This window comes from Lucilia cuprina, chromosome 5 (genome assembly GCF_022045245.1).
Source record: "Lucilia cuprina isolate Lc7/37 chromosome 5, ASM2204524v1, whole genome shotgun sequence".
Taxonomy (NCBI): domain Eukaryota; kingdom Metazoa; phylum Arthropoda; class Insecta; order Diptera; family Calliphoridae; genus Lucilia; species Lucilia cuprina.
In genome coordinates, this window is record NC_060953.1 from 62,721,376 (window position 1) to 62,739,350 (window position 17,975).

The window sequence follows — 17,975 nt, forward strand, 5'->3', positions numbered from 1 at the left end:
TATAAAAAAAGAAGAAGACAATTGTAAATATAATATGAAAATTGATGAAAACTTAAATTTGAAATTTAAAACAAAAAAGTCCACATAATTTATACTTATCGATAAATCAAACATATTAATATTTATTTGAATAAAAATTGTATTAATTTTTTTGGCATCAGCTGTTTACATTTTTAATTTTCTCGCTCAAGTTTAAACCACCTCTATTGGACGCTTAAACTAGCAAACAAAATTAGCTGATTGAGTATTCAAAAACAACTTTCGAAGATTAATTTTAATTTAATCCCTAATCTTTCACCTAAAGATTGGCCCTTAGAGTTGGATTTTGAGTTGGCAATCAAATGCCAATTAATAACCATTAATCTGAAATAAATTGATTTAGATGTTAATCCCCTTTGATGTTTTTGAGTACATGATTAAACTTCGCAGTGTTGCCATACAAAACAACAGAATACTTCACTGTTTGTTATCAAAACAATGCATATTTTATAAAAAAAGAAGAAGACAATTGTAAATGTAATATGAATATTAATGAAAACTTAAATTAAATACAAGTATGAATTTATAGTCGGACATTGCCGACCATATGATACCCTACATCAGTCAGTATGTTAAAATTGTGGATTTTTTATATAAAGCATTTAATTTGTTTTATTGTGAAATTTTTTACTTATTGTTGAAAAAAAGAGATTTTCTACAAGAGGGCTCATAGTTGAGAAGGGGTAAATATGGGCCTATCCTTATAAATTTTGGTAGATGAATTTACGTCTACTTCAAAGTCATTTATGTAGATTTTGATCGTTTTATTAGTAATTATAAGTTAATTTTGACCTTCAAGTGATTTTCTGAAGTGGAGTTTGTATGGCGGCTAGGGTCAAATAAGGCCCGATCACTATAAAAATTAGTATTGTCATTTATTGTTCTATAAAACTAATTTTTGCTGATTTTTGTTGACATTATAAAACATTTAACGTAATTGTGAGCCTAAAGGCCCGACTCAGAAAGTGATTCTGAGTCGATTGGTATACTTTAAGGTGGGTCTAGTACCAATACCCTCCCCACTATAGTGGTGTAGGGTATAAAAATAAATTGTGAAGTCCCCATTATTTATACTAATCGATAAATCACGACTAACAACGAATACGTTTCCACGACAATTGACGACCTAAATCATACTCGGCAAAAAATCATCCCAGCAACAGCTGTATCAAACGAAAGTTTTTTTCTCAGGAAAGAACTATCGGCCACAGTCGAACAACAACAGATATTTATAGTATATAGCCTGATATAACCTATAAACTGTGGAGGTCCAAGTTATTTTTTTTCAATATATGAGAATTCTTAAAGAACCACAACGAAATATTGGTATACGTTCCCACGACAATTGACAACCAGAATCATACTCGGTCAGCGGCAGCTGTATTAACCACAAGTTTTTTTTCCCTGGAATGAACTATTGGCCACAATTCGGGAAAAATATTCCGCAATTTTGCCAAATTTAAATGTAATCTTTTTTGAAAGCATGACATGTATATCTGATATTCTTAAGAACTTTATTTCAACGAAAATTAGAATAGACGGACATAGAAACAGCCATTCCAATAAATAAAGATTCTGGGTGAATATATAATATATAAAAATTGTTAAATATAATGTGTTTCCATATACGATTTGCAATTTCCACTATATCTTTTAAGAAACAAACAACGATACTGGATCTATATTGCTAGCATTAAAATAAATATTCTTGAAAATTAAATTTTTATTTATGTGCTTTATTTCTTAAATAAATGTCGATCAAAACAAAAAGTCTTGAACATAATCATGTATAAATTCAAATCAATAAAAAAGTGCATTTTAATCTAATCAGATGTACATAATGTTAATTAACTTAAAACTAATAACTATATTTAATAATCATTAAAAAATTGTATAAGATTAACTTTAATTAATCAAATTCCAATTTTCGAAAACTTCCTTGTATTGATTCGATTTGCGATACGAATGTTGGCTGTTCATTACTCTTTTCGGCACTATACGAACTTTTGCGCTGTATACCACGATCACTAAGCAGTCTAATTTCATCTAATTTAACAATAACATCACGTTTTTCTTTTAATTCTTGTTTCCATAATTCGACCATTTCGTTAAGAGGCATTTTACCACCCAATTCCAAAGGTAAACATTCGGGATCAACAGCTTTGGTTAAATCTTTATCGTTGGTATAGACGGTAAGACGATTGCGTATTTTGGAACTGACACGATTTTTCACAAAATCAATCAACCATTTAAGGGTAGAGGGTACATTAACTAAATGTATCTCTTTGTGTCTCAAAGGCAATGACTGTTCGCCCCATTTGAAGAGCCGAGCAAATTCGGTGGGATTCCAATTGGTAACATGAGCAGTGGTAACACCCGAGAAATCACCCACATGTGTTAAACCCAATACTTGTGTCTGAGGATCTTCCATGAGATATTCATAGGTTAAGAAATGAGCTTTGGCCTGATCCATGCTGCTATATTTTTTGGCATTAAAACCTTTGGCATTGATGACCACCACACGTCTTCCATTCTTATCACGTTTGGGGGTGGCAAATATATAACCACTGCTGAGAACATCATAGATTTTTTCATCATTCAAATCCAATTGTGTAGAATATTCAGGAAATGTACGCTTGACATTGAGGTACTTGAGTAGTGTTTGTTCAGCCATGGGTACACTAAACTTTTTGGCTCTCAAAAAACGCAACAGAAAATGATCGTCCATGCGCATATTGAGTATATCTTCGTTTTTCGTTAACCAATTGCGAAATTGTTCTAAACTTTGCTCACGTGTACATTTATCTTCACGTAATTCACGTTTTGCTATTTTCAATAGAGCCTCGGAAAGTACGGCTTCATTTTGATCGACAGTTTGTTTCATTTTGAGTATTAAGATTAAGTTTAGGAATTAATGTAAATCTGAAATGAACGAAAAAATATAGATCTTAGTTAACTATGTAATATGTGTGTTTAATTAAAATATAATAACGAAATTTGTATTTTCTTAAAAAAAATTTTTTGTATATAATTCAAAATAAAATTTTTTAATTTTACTAGTAATCGGATAGATAACTAGTTAGAATGATATATGTATATTTGGCTATGCTGAACCATAAAACTTTCGGATTGATAACAAGTTCGGCTAGGCTGAATTTTAAACATCTTTCACCTGCCTATAAGGCATACAGTCTAACCCGTTTTCCCCCCGGGGGCATGTTACCTTGGTGAAACCTCCACCTTGGTGTTATTGCAATCCCGAGGAACAGAGGTGTTACCAACACCTCTAGTCGGCCGGGACTATAAATTGGTATTACAGTCCTTACATAGAGGTCGAACCAGAGCACCACATAATCTGGTACTGGCCACAGGACTATGACCTGGCTGGTCAGTTGGTTGAGGTTCTTCGCGATCCACATTGTAGCTGTGGTTAAATCCCAAATTCGCGGGAAAAGTTCGGTGATGTTGCCGAAACAACAGATGCTCCATAGAGGATTAACTGTGGAACTAAGCGTTAGAAATGAGTTGGTATTAATTGTAATTGGTACGGGATGAATGTGGGGTAGGGCGGTTCTCACTCACCCGTCTACCTTTAATAAATGTGTCGTATGTTTTTCTCTAATGAATGTGTCGGATAAATGAGTTGTGTGCTGAGTTGTCTGGTGATAGATGAAAGGTATCATATACAAATTATACCATTGAATTTGTCTTCCTTGTCCAGATATGTTCAGAGTATACTCTGTTCATATCAGAATTACCACAATGTGTCCCTTTGAGTGAGAACAAAATCTCGGCTTATTTGATGGATTCGTACTTCGGTCTACCGCTTACGTCCCTAGGTGCTATTGCATCCCATCTGCGTAGTTCTAAACGGAAGTGATGTTTTACATCTCGGAAGTTAAGCAACGGGGCAGCAATGGTCAGAGATTAGATGGTTCAAGTACTCGAGCAAAGTGCTTGTACATGGACCGGCTCAATCCATGTACAAAAATTGTAACCTGCATGTAAGATACACATAGTGGCAGTGGAGAGTTGTTTACATTTTACTCACCCAGTGGTTGAAAAAGTACCACTGTGAGATAGGGCAACACGCCAGGTACTCACATAAAGCACTTCGACATTCAGTCAAACCCGTTTGTAACGTACCGCTGGGAACCAGTCAAATTGATTCGTTATAAGGAAATTTTAATGAAATTGTACTTTATGGACTGAATGTAGTTCGTTATATTCGAAGACCCGTTATAACCGATTTCGTTATAAGAGATGTTTTAGGTATGAAAATAGTTACCGGGATTTGATCCCGATATGATCAGGAATGTAGTTCAAATGCATTCATTCTAGAGCTTATAAATATTACCCAAGAAACGATTCGAGAAAACAATTTCTATGACTCGCCCTAATACCTAAAAGGTGCCAATATTTGAAAAAACTCATTACAAAATATAATAAATTTCTGTTATAATTTACCCTTGTAGTTAATATATTTTTTGTAATTTATTAATAAAACCGAGTAAAAAATTAAGCAATTATTTACACATATTTTAAACAAAAATAAAGTTAAATATTTGCAAAAACAATGATGAAAAACCCATAAGTGTAATAATAAAAAGTAAATTCAATTTAAAACGTAATACAATATACTGGAGATGTTCATACATATGTATGTATGTATATAATTTACAGAAATGTAGTACAAATAAAATACACAAATTAAGGTTTTTTCATTTAAAATTTAAACACCTTTGTTGTTCATTATTAAAATTAAAAAAAAAAAAACTAAAGTTTAAAGCACTCAGTTAAACAAAAAACGGTATTACAACCAACACGCACTTTTAAATTAACAGACAAAATACAACTGACTTATTCATCAAATAATTAAATACTGAATGAAGACTCTGATTTGTACAAATTCACAACTAATCCGATGGTACTGTGACCGCTGCTGCTGCTTGCTGTCTGTAAAAAAACGCAGCAATTTGAAATCAGTTCAAGTTCAACATACATTTTATGGTAGTTACTTCTTTTTTGTTTTTTTTTTTTTTAATTTGTTTGCTTTGAATTTTGTACAGACTCTTACTTTAAGCTGACGATCCTATAATAGAGAAACCATTAAAACTACTAACAAACGGTGAACAAATTTTGTCCGTCATCTATGCTGCTTGTTCTGCTCCCGCGTTAACAAAATATCAACAAATATTTTAAATATGAATAAAACAAAAAGGTGTTAAAGATCATAGTGTACTAAGAGTAGGGCATGGCATAGTTGCAGTAAAGCTTATAAAGCTGACTTAATACTACACTATAGGCTAGATTATATACCAGACTATAGACTAAACTATAGGATTAAAGACTTGGAGAAACTATAGACTAGACTATAGATTAGACTATAGACTAAATTATAGACTAGACTATAGACTAGACTATAGACTAGACTATAGACTAGACTATAGAATAGACTATAGATTAGACTATAGACTAGACTATAGAATAGACTATAGACTAGACCATAGACTAGACTATAGACTAGACTATAGACTGGACTATAGACTAGACCATAGACTAGACTATAGACTAGACTATAGACTAGACTATAGACTAGACTATAGACTAGACTATAGGCTAGACTATAGACTAGACTATAGGCTAGACTATAGACTAGACTATAGTCTAGACTATAGACTAGACTATAGACTAGACTATAGACTAGACTATAGACTAGACTATAGACTATATACTACACTATAGAGCAGACTATAGACTAGACTATAAACTGGACTATAGACTAGACTATAGACTAGACTATAGATTAGATTATAGTTTAGACTGGTCTATAGACTAGACTTTATACTAGACTATAGACTAAACTATAGATTAGACTATATATTAGCCCATAGTCTAGTCTATTTACCAAAAGTCTATTAGTTAGAAAAAGTACCGAAATTATTGTGAGTGTAATGCACTACTTTACGATACAAAAAAAGATTGAAAAACGTACTAATGTACTGAATTTTCCATTCCTGATTTAAGACAAACCTGTATAACTTGGGCTAATTTTCTCACCGATCACCCTGAAACTGTATTATATTTTAAATCAATTAATGCGTACATAACGTTATGGTCAATAATAAAGATGTTAAAAACCTCCAACAAAAGCTCTGTTTGTTTTATTTTTAAGAAATATAAATTAAAGACAAAAGTCAGTTTTTATTTGTACGGAATGGGAAGATTGCATCACATAGAGACAATATAAATAAAATAAGATTTAAATAGCAACAACACCAAAAAAAAACACGAGCATTAAGAAATAAAACCTAAAATTTATTTAAATTTTTGTATGGAATCTATTGGTTTCAAAAAGTAACTTCTTTCTTTTACCTTAACCTACACTTAAAAATACACTAACACACATACAAAACATTTTGAGAATAACATAGATATGCTTATTAAATTATTCCTAAAAAATAACAAAATAAAGGCATGGTGCTAAAGTTATTTAAAACTTAAACAAATTTTGGTTCAAGATCTTAGATGAATTTAAAAGATTTTTTTATTTTTTGAATTTAGTACAAACCATGTTAATTAACCTGCAGCTAAAAATTAACAAAACACGACAAACTTTAACTAATAATAACAATGAATTTGCTATTTTACATAAAAACTTTAAATGATTTAATTTGTTACAAAAAAATGCATAAACTTTAAAAGAAAAAGAATTATTTACAAAAAAAGTAATCTACTACTGTATTTATATCTGTCGTCAGTCATTAACCGTTTGTGGAGTCAATAAACAATAATTGTTTATACACATACATATATAGTATATGTATGTGTGTATGTATATTAATGATTATTTTCAGACATTTTATTGAATTATATTTCTTTTTATTGATTTTTATCAATGTAACTTTAACTAGTTTCTTGTTGTTATATATTTTTTCAGATAATGGCAAATACATAAAATAAATACATATTTATAAATTTTATTTAAAATTATTAACAATTTATTGTTGTATACAAGAAGGTCATTGTCCACAAAAGTCGTGTTTTTTTTTTTTGCTAAGCATTTTTGGGATCATCTTTTTTGACAAAAAAAATATTGGAATTATTTAAAAAAAATTTATTTAACATTAATATATTTGTAAAAAGGGTGTCTTATGCATTATTTATAATATTTAAATTTTTTTGCTTAAATGTTGTGCCTTTTAGCAAAATATATGTTAATTATCGGTTTGTTTGTTTTGGAAATTAAAAAATTTAACGTCATTTCATAGAATAAAGATGGTTGGAGTTGAAAATATATAAAAATTTTTAATAGCATTGTTAATGGGATAAATTATATCTATTGGGTTCTATAAATATTAACACATACTAATGGAGTTTTTAAAAGTGGGTCAAAAGTAGGCCTAAAACAAGTTTTCTAAAATTTTATTTTTTAACATAATTTTGATAATTTTGGAATTTCTATGAATCTTATTTGCATTAAAACATAATATATACAGAAATCATTGAAATTAGGGGTAACAATTTCTAAAACCAGCAGCATGTTGCTCTAAATGTTGGAAAATTAAAACTCTGAAATAGTATTAACTTGTAACCAAAGAAATAAATTTTAGGTTTTATAATACTAAACTTATTTTCCGCAAGACTTACATTAAATTCTTAACTATAATCTAAAAAAACTATAGACTAGGCTATAGACTATACAATAGATTGGACTATAAACTATACTATAGACTATAGACTAGACTATAGACCAGACTATAGACTAGACTATAGACTAGACTATAGACTAGACTATAGACTAGACTATAGACTAGGCTATAGACTAGACTATAGACTAGACTATAGACTAGACTATAGACTAGACTATAGACTAGACTATAGACTAGACTATAGACTAGACTATAGACAAGACTAAAGACTAGAATATAGACAAGACTAAAGACTAGAATATAGACTATACTATAGACTAGACTTTAGACTAGACTATTGATTAGACTATAGACTATACTAGATACACTAGACTATAGTTTAGAATAAAGAATAGTATAAACAGTTTTTGATTTGTTTTCTTATAGTGTCTTAATTGAAACCACTCAAAATACTTAGAATCTACTATATAATTTAATTTGTTGTTTAGTTATTGAAATACCAAACAATTTTTTTTTTTAATAATCCCAATATGGATAGAAGTTTCCGAAACCTTCCATTTGATTTAATCATAATTTTCTAATGATTATGTTTAGAACGACTTTTTTGAATAATTAACTAAAGAACAATATTTAAATTAAGTTGAAGTAATAATTATCATAGAATTTAGCAAGTGACATATAAGGCATTTATAGCATCTTTCTAAACAAACTTGCCAAACTATTCTAATCTTAAATCAAAGGCGGAAGTTTGTTTTTAAATTTGCCAAATTTGTAAATAACAAATTAAATATATTACGTAAATAAATAACGGTTGAAATGTAAAAAAATACATTAGTTTGTCAGCAAAATTACAACATATTTAAAATTGTCTTTATAGTAAGACCAAATTAGTGGTTTTATTTTATAAACCAGAAATAAAAGAACTTTCGATATTTTGTTTGTTTAAATAAAAAGTGTAAATAAACAACGCAAATAAAATAGTATGTTTGCTAAGAAACAAGTTTTATTTCTAAAATTGACAAAAAAAAAACTTCATTTGCAATACTAAAACCACATACAAAATTGGCATTCAGATATGGCAATTTAGCTAGTCATGGCTTAAGTCATAAGGAAAGCTTGTTAAAACACTTTGGTAAATAGTTATAAAGTTGGAAGTTTTAACAGGTATTTTTACAATTTCCAACAAGAAGCGAAAAATGAAACAGAATGGGTTCTAGTGAAACCAATTACATACAGATATACAATTATTAACAAAATTTGAAAGTTTTCAGATCATTAAAGGCCACTTCACACGATCACACTTTACATACGTAAAGTCTCATGAAAAAGTATAATGAAATTCCATCCGTATAACAAAACAGGGAATAAAAGTCGTATGATTTATATATTTTTTTTGTCAAATTTGGGATTACTCTGTGCCCCCTTAAAAAAATCAAGGGATGGGAGATTTACTTGGCTGGTCCAAAAGAATAAAGCGCCATCAACAATTTCAATAATTTCAATATAAAGTTCAAAATATTTCTCACATTAAGGTGAAACGAAAGCACGAGGTTAATGTAGACAAAACTACAACAGTGCGAGCGAGGCGCAAAACTGTCGAAAGCCAGGCAATAAACACAAGCCTGAACGCGTTTAAGAAATAATCGCGATGACGCGGGAGTTGTTCCCCAACTCAGACCTGAATTACGATTGATTTATATATATTATGTTTACACGATTGCTATAAAACAATAACAAAGTAAGATGGAAACAGCTGTTTCACTATTTTTGTATGTGTTTAAAATAATGCATCCCTGATCTAATGCGACCTGTTTGTTATTTGAATCATTTCCATCCGTATTCTCTCTCAATTTGTGATGGTTTCATTGCATATTGCGTTTATACGCACTCCTCCGAACACTTCTACACAAAATTTTGACAGATCATATTATTTGTGTGATAGTGTAAAGTCGGCTTAAGGAAACAAGAAGATCAATTGTGAAAAATTTAAAGTTTATATTTTGTATATATTTCATATGTATTACAATTTAGTTATAAACATTTATTGTGGCGTTTACCATATAAAAAGATTAATAAATTATTCATAATAAAAATATATTTATTTTATTGTAAAAGTTGTGGGAGATATTTTTTGACTATTTGAATACAGGTTACGTTATTGTTTATATATAGAGGTATTCATTAAGGTTACTTTTTTAATTTTTGTTTAAAATACTTTTTTATAGAAGTAAATTTTTCACTTTGAAAAAAAAATCAAAGTAAAAATTTCTTTGAAACAATGCGAAGATATCCTGCGCTTGCCAAACATCCCGAGCTTTAAGGCCGGCTTAATGTAATTTGCAATGCATTCAAAGCTAATAAGTGTCTAGTCTATAGTTTAGTCTACAATCTCGTACAATATAGTTTAGTCTATAATCAAGCTAATCGACTAGTTTATAACATAGTCTATAGTCTAGTATGTATATAATTTAGTGAAAAGTCTAACCAATAGTCTAGTATATAATTTAGTTTAGTCTATATTTTCTTATTGACTTCTATATTCTAGTCTAATCTATAGTCTAGTCTATAGTCGTTTTCAAATCAACAAAAATAATGTCTTACCAAAGTGAAAACGCTATGTTCTTAAACACAACGTTGCGTTGACACAATACGTAATTGAAATGACAACAATGAGTTGTTACAATGACCAAGATGGGTTGCCAAAATGATAACTTGGTGTTATTTTATTTATATACACATCAGTTTTTTAAATGTTTGACATCGGATTGTATCAGCGTATCTTATGACAAATTTTACTTTCTTTTACCTGTCGAATTTCTTCGAGTGTATGATGTAAAATTTCAAAATGTAATATTGAAACTGTGTTTAAGCATCAAGCCTAAAATGCAACAAAAATTATACAGCCATTCAAAAAAATTTTATTTAACCAAAAATTAAACTGAAAACAAGTTTTCATGCCATGTCTTACAGAAATTTACTTTACAATCAATAACGACGCTACGGTAAAACAGTGGTGGACATAAACAAATATTTCTGAATCATTGGCAAACATTAGAAAATAATATTAAGTTTTGTTTTTATTATTTTATACACAAAAAATGTGCGGTTTATAACTTACATTGGAATGAAACGACAGACAATCGCTCAGAGATACCGGTAGTGGTAAATAGTTAAACGACTTAAGATTTTTGATTATTAACATTAAACCAGTCTTTACAAGATAATTGAGCAATATTTGTCTATATAATAATAAACACACATACCATACATATGTACATATGAATGTATAAGTAACTGCATTTGTTTTAAAAAAATGTATGTTTTGTTTCAAAAAAAAACCTATTTTTAAATAGAAAAATTAAACATTTTTAATCTGTGAGGTCTAGTATTTAAAACCCTTTTTTACCCCAGTAAAAATTAATCAGGTTTATGATGCACACTTCTTATGTCAATTTTATGTAAATAAATACATTTACATACGTATTTAGGTATGTAAATAAATATACAACATGGATTGAAAATTATGTTGGTTGGAAGGTATGTTTGTTAATTGACATTAATGTGTTATGGTTATTATGAGAGAATTCATTATAATTATTATTAACAATTATAAAAAAATCTGTATTTTTGTATGTACGTACGTTTATTTTTTAAAAATTTTATTTCTATGTTGTTAATTAACATTTAATAGTGATAAAGTTTAATTAAATAATAAAAAAGCCTTGAGTGAAAAGGTCATGGAAAAGCTCAAAGTCTGATATTAATAAAAGACAGCAATTGTAGAGAATCTAAACTAGATATTAAGTAAAATATTGCAGAATTATGAATTTGGACATGAAATGGGATAAATTTTTGAAAACCTTCCACCCAAAACCTAGAAAATACGTTAAAGTCTAACCTATAATCTAGTCTATAGTGTAGTCTATAGTGTAGTCTATAGTCTAGTCTATAGTCTAGTCTATAGTCTAGTCTATAATCTAGTCTATAGTCTAGTCTATAGTCTAGTCTATAGTCTAGTCTATAGTCTGGTCTATAGTCTAGTCTATAGTCTAGTCTATAGTCTAGTCTATAGTCTAGTCTATAGTCTAGTCTATAGTCTAGTCTATAGTCTAGTCTATAGTCTAGTCTATAGTCTAGTCTATAGTCTAGTCTATTGTTTAGTCCGTAGTCCAGTTTATTGTTTAGCCCATAACAAGACTCAATAGAAATTAATGGTAAAAAAAGTATTTGCGATCAAATTTAAAAGAAAAAAAATTAATACTTATGATGATTAGTAGACTGAGAGTGGTACTAAGAAAAGACTAATTGCTAACTAAATAAATTACAGTTTAAGTAGTCATACAAATGTTACGTTTCATTGTTCATCTGTGTCATTAAACAAAAAACGTTCAGTCAAACATTTACATTATCCATAGTTTTGTATTTTTTGGATTAGTGCTCCAACCCAAAAGACACAAGTCAGATGAAGCAATAAACAGTGTGAAGCAAAAGTGTTCTTATATTAATATTTTAGAGTTTAAATGTTCACAAAATTCATGATGTTTACGTAACATAAATTAACCTCAACTAGCTGGACGATTTCCTGAAGATGCGATGCATTTTTATATTACTTTATGTATACTTTTCTAGATGACAAAGCTTCATGCAATCCCAATCACATCATATTTGCAATCCAATAAAAATTACACTCAGACGCCATAACAAATTTATTAATATTATTAGATGAATTTGTAATCATTAGGTACATAATTTCAAAAGAATTGTTTGACAGTGTAGAGCACATGTAGTTTGTATTACTATTTATTTTTAAGTAATATTTCATATGACTCTATGAATCTTGTTCATATGTAACAACAATTGCACAAATGACTTAACAATTATAAAATCTGTATGAAGCGTTTTATTTTTCGTAAAATTGTTTTAATTGTTTTTTATATCTCTTTTATTTTCTAAGTAGGTAAACTTGTGGATATATATGTAAGTATGTAACTGTATAGTAACTCAATACATAAGTATGTTAGTTTATTGCCATTTATTGTTGTTATATTTTATTATATGGGGGAATTTGGCCTAAAGCCTTGATTCGGTTATTTTTATTTAACCCTACTAGCGAATTAAATACCTTTAATATCTACAAAATAATAACAATTTACATTGTAGTTATAAAGATACATATTTGCAAGTTTTTATGCTTATATATATAGATTTCAAATTACATACCACATATTATGTACCATATGTATGTACATATGTAAGTATTTAGTACGTAAATTTGAGTACATTATATTTTTATCTGTTTCTTTAAAATCATGCTGTATGATTTTATAAATGATAATAAAATTTATTGTTTTTAATTAAAACTACTTTAGTTTAGAAATGGTTAATGATTTTGTAACATTTTGTAAATTTTGTATTAAAATATTAAAAATATATTATGAATGTAGGTCATCATTGATCTAGGTTGTTCTTTATGACATAATAAATACAAATGCAAAAATTTTGTTAAAATGTTAAAATCTCTTAATACTTTTATTCTATTTATTACATCAAACATTTATTTTATTGGCTCATCCATGAATATAAATTCGTCTAGTAGCTGTTATTCTTAATGCTATAAAAATACTTTATTAAATTGATTAAAACATACGTGACTTTTGAAATTTTGAAGTAACTGCCATTCATTACTAAAAACTATTAACAATATTTGTATGTATGTATAATAATTTGATAAATAACTGAATAAGAAGTTATTGGTTCTAATAAATGATATATTTGTAATGCGTTTTTAAAAAGTACAATAGAACAAATAATTTTCAAAATTTGTTACAGTTATTCACAATTATGGAAAGTTAAGGTAGATAGATAGGTAGATAGATAGATAGATAGATAGATAGATAGATAGATAGATAGATAGATAGATAGATAGATAGATAGATAGATAGATAGATAGATAGATAGAATAGATAGATAGATAGATAGATAGATAGATAGATAGAGACTATAGACTAGACTATAGACTAGACTATAGACTAGACTATAGACTAGACTATAGACTAGACTATAGACTAGACTATAGACTAGAATACAGACTAGACTATAGACTACACTATAGACTAAACTATAAACTAGACTATAGACTAAACTATAAACTAGACTATAAACTAGACTATAAACTAAACTATAAACTAGACTATAGACTAGACTATAGACTAGACTAGATAGGCTTAACTATAAGCTGAACTGTAGGCCAGATTATAAAATAAAGTCAAGACTTTACATTATAGTCTTGACTATAGTTTACACAATAGACTAGTTTATACTATTGACTAGTCTAAAATTTTGTTTTTAGACTAGATTATCGTCAAAGCTTTAGACTAGACTATAAACTAGCCTACAAGCTGGATTTTGGGATTGATTATAGTACAGTTCATTCAGTTGCATTATTTTTTTCAAATAATATACCATTTTGAATAACAGCCAAATGTATAAAATAAAACTTATAAAACTAATACATTTTTTTTTGCTTTTAACCAACAAAGACATTTAAAGCTCATTAACAAAACAACTGCAAGCTCAAGCAGAAATGTATATAGAAGAAAAAAACACTTTTTGTTTATATAGAAGAAAAAAATATTATAAACAAATTATGGTCAAGGTTAATAAAACTAAATAAAACAAAAAAATACAAAAAAAAGAAATACAACACAAACTGGCACGTAAATGCATACAAATAAAAATAAATTAAATTCAAAGAAATTAAAAGTTCTTTAAAAAAAATTTATTCCAAAAAAGTACTTACAGCCTACAAAAACAAATTTAAAGAAATGAGTCATAATTTTGTTAAAAAAAAACAATTGTTATGTGGCAGAAATAAAGGGCCCCCCTTGGAGTCTTAAATGTAACAGTTGTCGATTATGTTTTGGGGCCATAAAATAATTTACACGATTTTTCAAGTATTTTCGTTTAACAAGCAAATTGTTGTTTGAAAAAATAACAATGACAACTTCTGTTAAGGTCTTTTGGGGGTAATTCATGCCCCAAAGCCTTTAAGCTTTTTTGCAAAAAAATAAAAAAATTTTAAATTTTAGAACTTATGGTTTTTTTTTATTAAAACCACAAATTCAATTTATTTCAAAACAAATGTCATTTTAAAACCTTAAGGCTATAGGAAGTTAAAAGAAGGAGAAAAAAAATATAAATAGAAAATGCAAAGATAAAATAACTAAGAAAAATTATAACGGACAGTTAAATTAGTGTGTGATGTTTAATTTATTTAAACTAAAACATATTTGACAGTGTCTACCTAGACACTTTTCTATAGGAAAATGTCTTCCTAGACACTTGTCTATAGAGAAGTTTCTTCTATAGACACTTGTATATCGTGAAATATCCTTTTTGATACTTATGTATAGAAGCGTCTTTCTAGACCCATGTATTCTCCTTAGACCGTTACCTATAGAAAAGTGTCTTTTTAGACACTTTAACATCAAAAAACTTCTTCCTAGACACTTGTCTGTTCTTAAGAGAATCGTCTATAGAAAGATAGATAGATAGATAGATAGATAGATAGATAGATAGATAGATAGATAGATAGATAGATAGATAGATAGATAGATAGATAGATAGATAGATAGATAGATAGATAGATAGATAGATAGATAGATAGATAGATAGATAGATAGATAGATATTTGATTGATTGATTGCCAGGTTAATGTATGGAAGATGTGCGAATATAAATTTAAAATAAACGGTTATTATATCTATGAATACGAGGGTTAATAATAAGCGTTATTGCATACATTCCCTTGTAGACTCATAAATTCAGCTTCAAAAAATTATAACGGTGCATACAGCTTAAGTTCAGAATAACAAAATTAACCTTGTAACATTTTTACATTATGAACCGCAATCACAAAACTTCTTAAAAACTTCAATATATACATATTTGTCAAACGTTTTTCTGACCCTGACCTTGGGCTCTATTGTTATTAAACAAAAATGTTTAAAAAAATGCATAATAAAATAGGGTTATTAACACCTGTTTATGTTGTTATAAAAAAATATTATTTTAAAAAGATTTAATAACTTTATTTATTTTTTTTTTTTTTTTTTTGACATGAACCTGAAAAGGGTTATAAAAATGTTATTCTTCTAAAGAACTGTATATAAAAATATATAACAAAGTTCGGTAGTATTATGTTTTTGAACATAATCAATGTTTGGAATGTAAAAAATTTTTAAAAGAATTAGGTTTTTTTATTTTCTTTAGATCTCTGGACTAAACCAAACTCTACTCTATAGTGGAATGTTGATAATATCAACAAATAATTGAACTATATAAATGTAACATAAAGTATTAAACCACAGGACGATAAAAGTGATTTTCATAATTGATATACATATACATCAGTTTGTTTTCTATAAATATTTCGAATATATCGGAATTGGGGTGAAATTGTGTATGTTTATTATTGAGATTGAGAAAAAAATGTAGAAACTCCAATCAGTTTCACCGATATTTAATCCAAACAGTTTTCGAATCAATATCGATTTCAAAACAAAATCGGGAACAAAAATCCATCAGAATTGTTTCATAATTGAATCACTTTTTATTAGCAGTGGACGATATAAGGCATTATCTTGCAAAATGTTATCTAGTTAGTTAAAATCAGCAGCGATTTCCAACAGGAACTGATTTAACTTTAAATTTAAAAGTTAAAGTTATCTAATATTGAAATAAATATGTATATTTTTCTATATGCAATTTTAAGGGGAAACTAGGACTGTGTTCTCTTCAAAAATGCGCTTAAATTTTGAATGAAATAAATTTATTAAATATATTTGTTTAGTTTTAAAATCACGTTTTCTATTCAAACAGGAAATTTTTCAAATACTGTAAATATTTTAAAGTTTTTGACAAGTTTGCGCTATTTTTTGTAGATTTTACATATTTGAGTATAAATACATACATAGATATCTGTTCAATCATGTTTACAATGATTTGTTATTAAATGTATCCGATGTTTAATATTCATTTAATTTAATTATTTATTCATTCATACGTTTTTATCACACAGTTGAACTAAAATTTTTTGTTTAAAAACACCGTTCAACACTTATCTGATTTATTTGTCTATGGCTTTTATATCTCGTTTTTGTATCAATTTTTAATTTTATACAAATTTATAATATTTTGTTTTATTTTTTATTTTTTCTTTAACCTACCTTTTATTAAGTTTTGTTGCTGAGTTTTTTCTATTTAACCACAAAAACAATTAAACAAAAATTTAATTGTTTTTTTTTTTTTTTTTTGTAAATGTACCACTTTTTTATATAAATTATTTAAAAGATTTGTTTTTAAGTTGTATTTTCAAACAAAAAAAAAATTGAAATTAAAAAGAAGAAAAAATAAACGACCAAGACGTTTAAACTTAACCGTACGGTAGCTTGATGCTGAATGGTTAAAAACCACAATATCACACGTCTAATGTATGCTTTTGGTTGTTTGGTGATTCCAGACTAAAAATAAAAAAATTAATGGTATTTCTTCTTCTAAACTTTAAAAGTCATACCATACAACTGGTATTACATACAAACTAACATACATACATACATACATACATACATACATTTCTATATGTATGCTGGTACTAGTACCTCAACTCATTAGGGCACGATTGTTTTTATCTAATAGTTGGTTGGTTTGTTTTGTTGTTTAAGTCAATAAATACAAGTCAAGTCTAATGGAGACAAGTCAGGCTTTTTGGGTTAATGCAAATAAATCTAAATCTAAAGATTTAAAACTTGTAAAATACACAAACAAATCTGAGTGAATTTGACTTTTATTCAACAGTAAGAGAGAGAGAGAAAGATACATAACTATCATAGAAACTTAAAAGAATAGTTTATGTTATTTTGATTTAAATCTCTTATATTTTATGCAGACTGTTAAACTCCGACATAGAGATGGTCAGTGACAGCAAGCAAATAGTACCAGGCAAATGTGGTTTTAAATTGAATTTGTAATAACTTTAAATTTTAACTCTACTTAGGGCAGCGCGCAATAGGATGTACTATACTAATTGAAAATAGTTTGAAATTTTTACTAACAACGTGTTCCCAAAGAAAAATCGGAATTTTATAAGAAACTGTTCAAATTAAAAATTCTGTATATAAATGGTAGGAGAGTAAAATATAATGAAACCCGTATTTTTGGCCATATTTCCTATACGCGAAATGTGCACATTGACTATGTATACCAATTAATATCGATCATAATATT

The 17,975-nt window shown here is 28.0% G+C and overlaps 1 protein-coding gene across 4 annotated transcripts; it reads right to left on the reverse strand.

Annotated features, from left to right (window-relative positions):
• Positions 1 to 1,754: 1,754 nt before the first annotated feature.
• Positions 1,755 to 16,979, reverse strand: LOC111684856 (clavesin-2). Of its 4 annotated transcripts, none has more exons than XM_023447069.2 (2): positions 16,919 to 16,979; positions 1,755 to 2,961 (listed from the first exon to the last, which is right to left on the reverse strand). In XM_023447069.2, the coding sequence occupies exon 2, from the start codon at positions 2,921 to 2,923 to the stop codon at positions 1,949 to 1,951; it is 975 nt and encodes a 324-aa protein (XP_023302837.2). In that variant the 5' UTR covers positions 2,924 to 2,961; positions 16,919 to 16,979; the 3' UTR covers positions 1,755 to 1,948. The 4 variants fall into 4 exon arrangements, 3 of the variants coding, with proteins under 3 accessions (XP_023302837.2, XP_046808639.1, XP_046808640.1); XM_046952683.1 differs by lacking the exon at positions 16,919 to 16,979 and adding an exon at positions 4,780 to 4,925; XM_046952684.1 differs by lacking the exon at positions 16,919 to 16,979 and adding an exon at positions 4,507 to 4,525.
• Between the last annotated feature and the right edge of the window lie 996 nt (positions 16,980 to 17,975).

What these genes read in the sequence shown, in the direction of transcription:
- LOC111684856 (XM_023447069.2), bottom strand. Translation starts at nt 2,923, where the DNA reads ATGAAACAAACTGTCGATCAAAATGAAGCCGTACTTTCCGAGGCTCTA.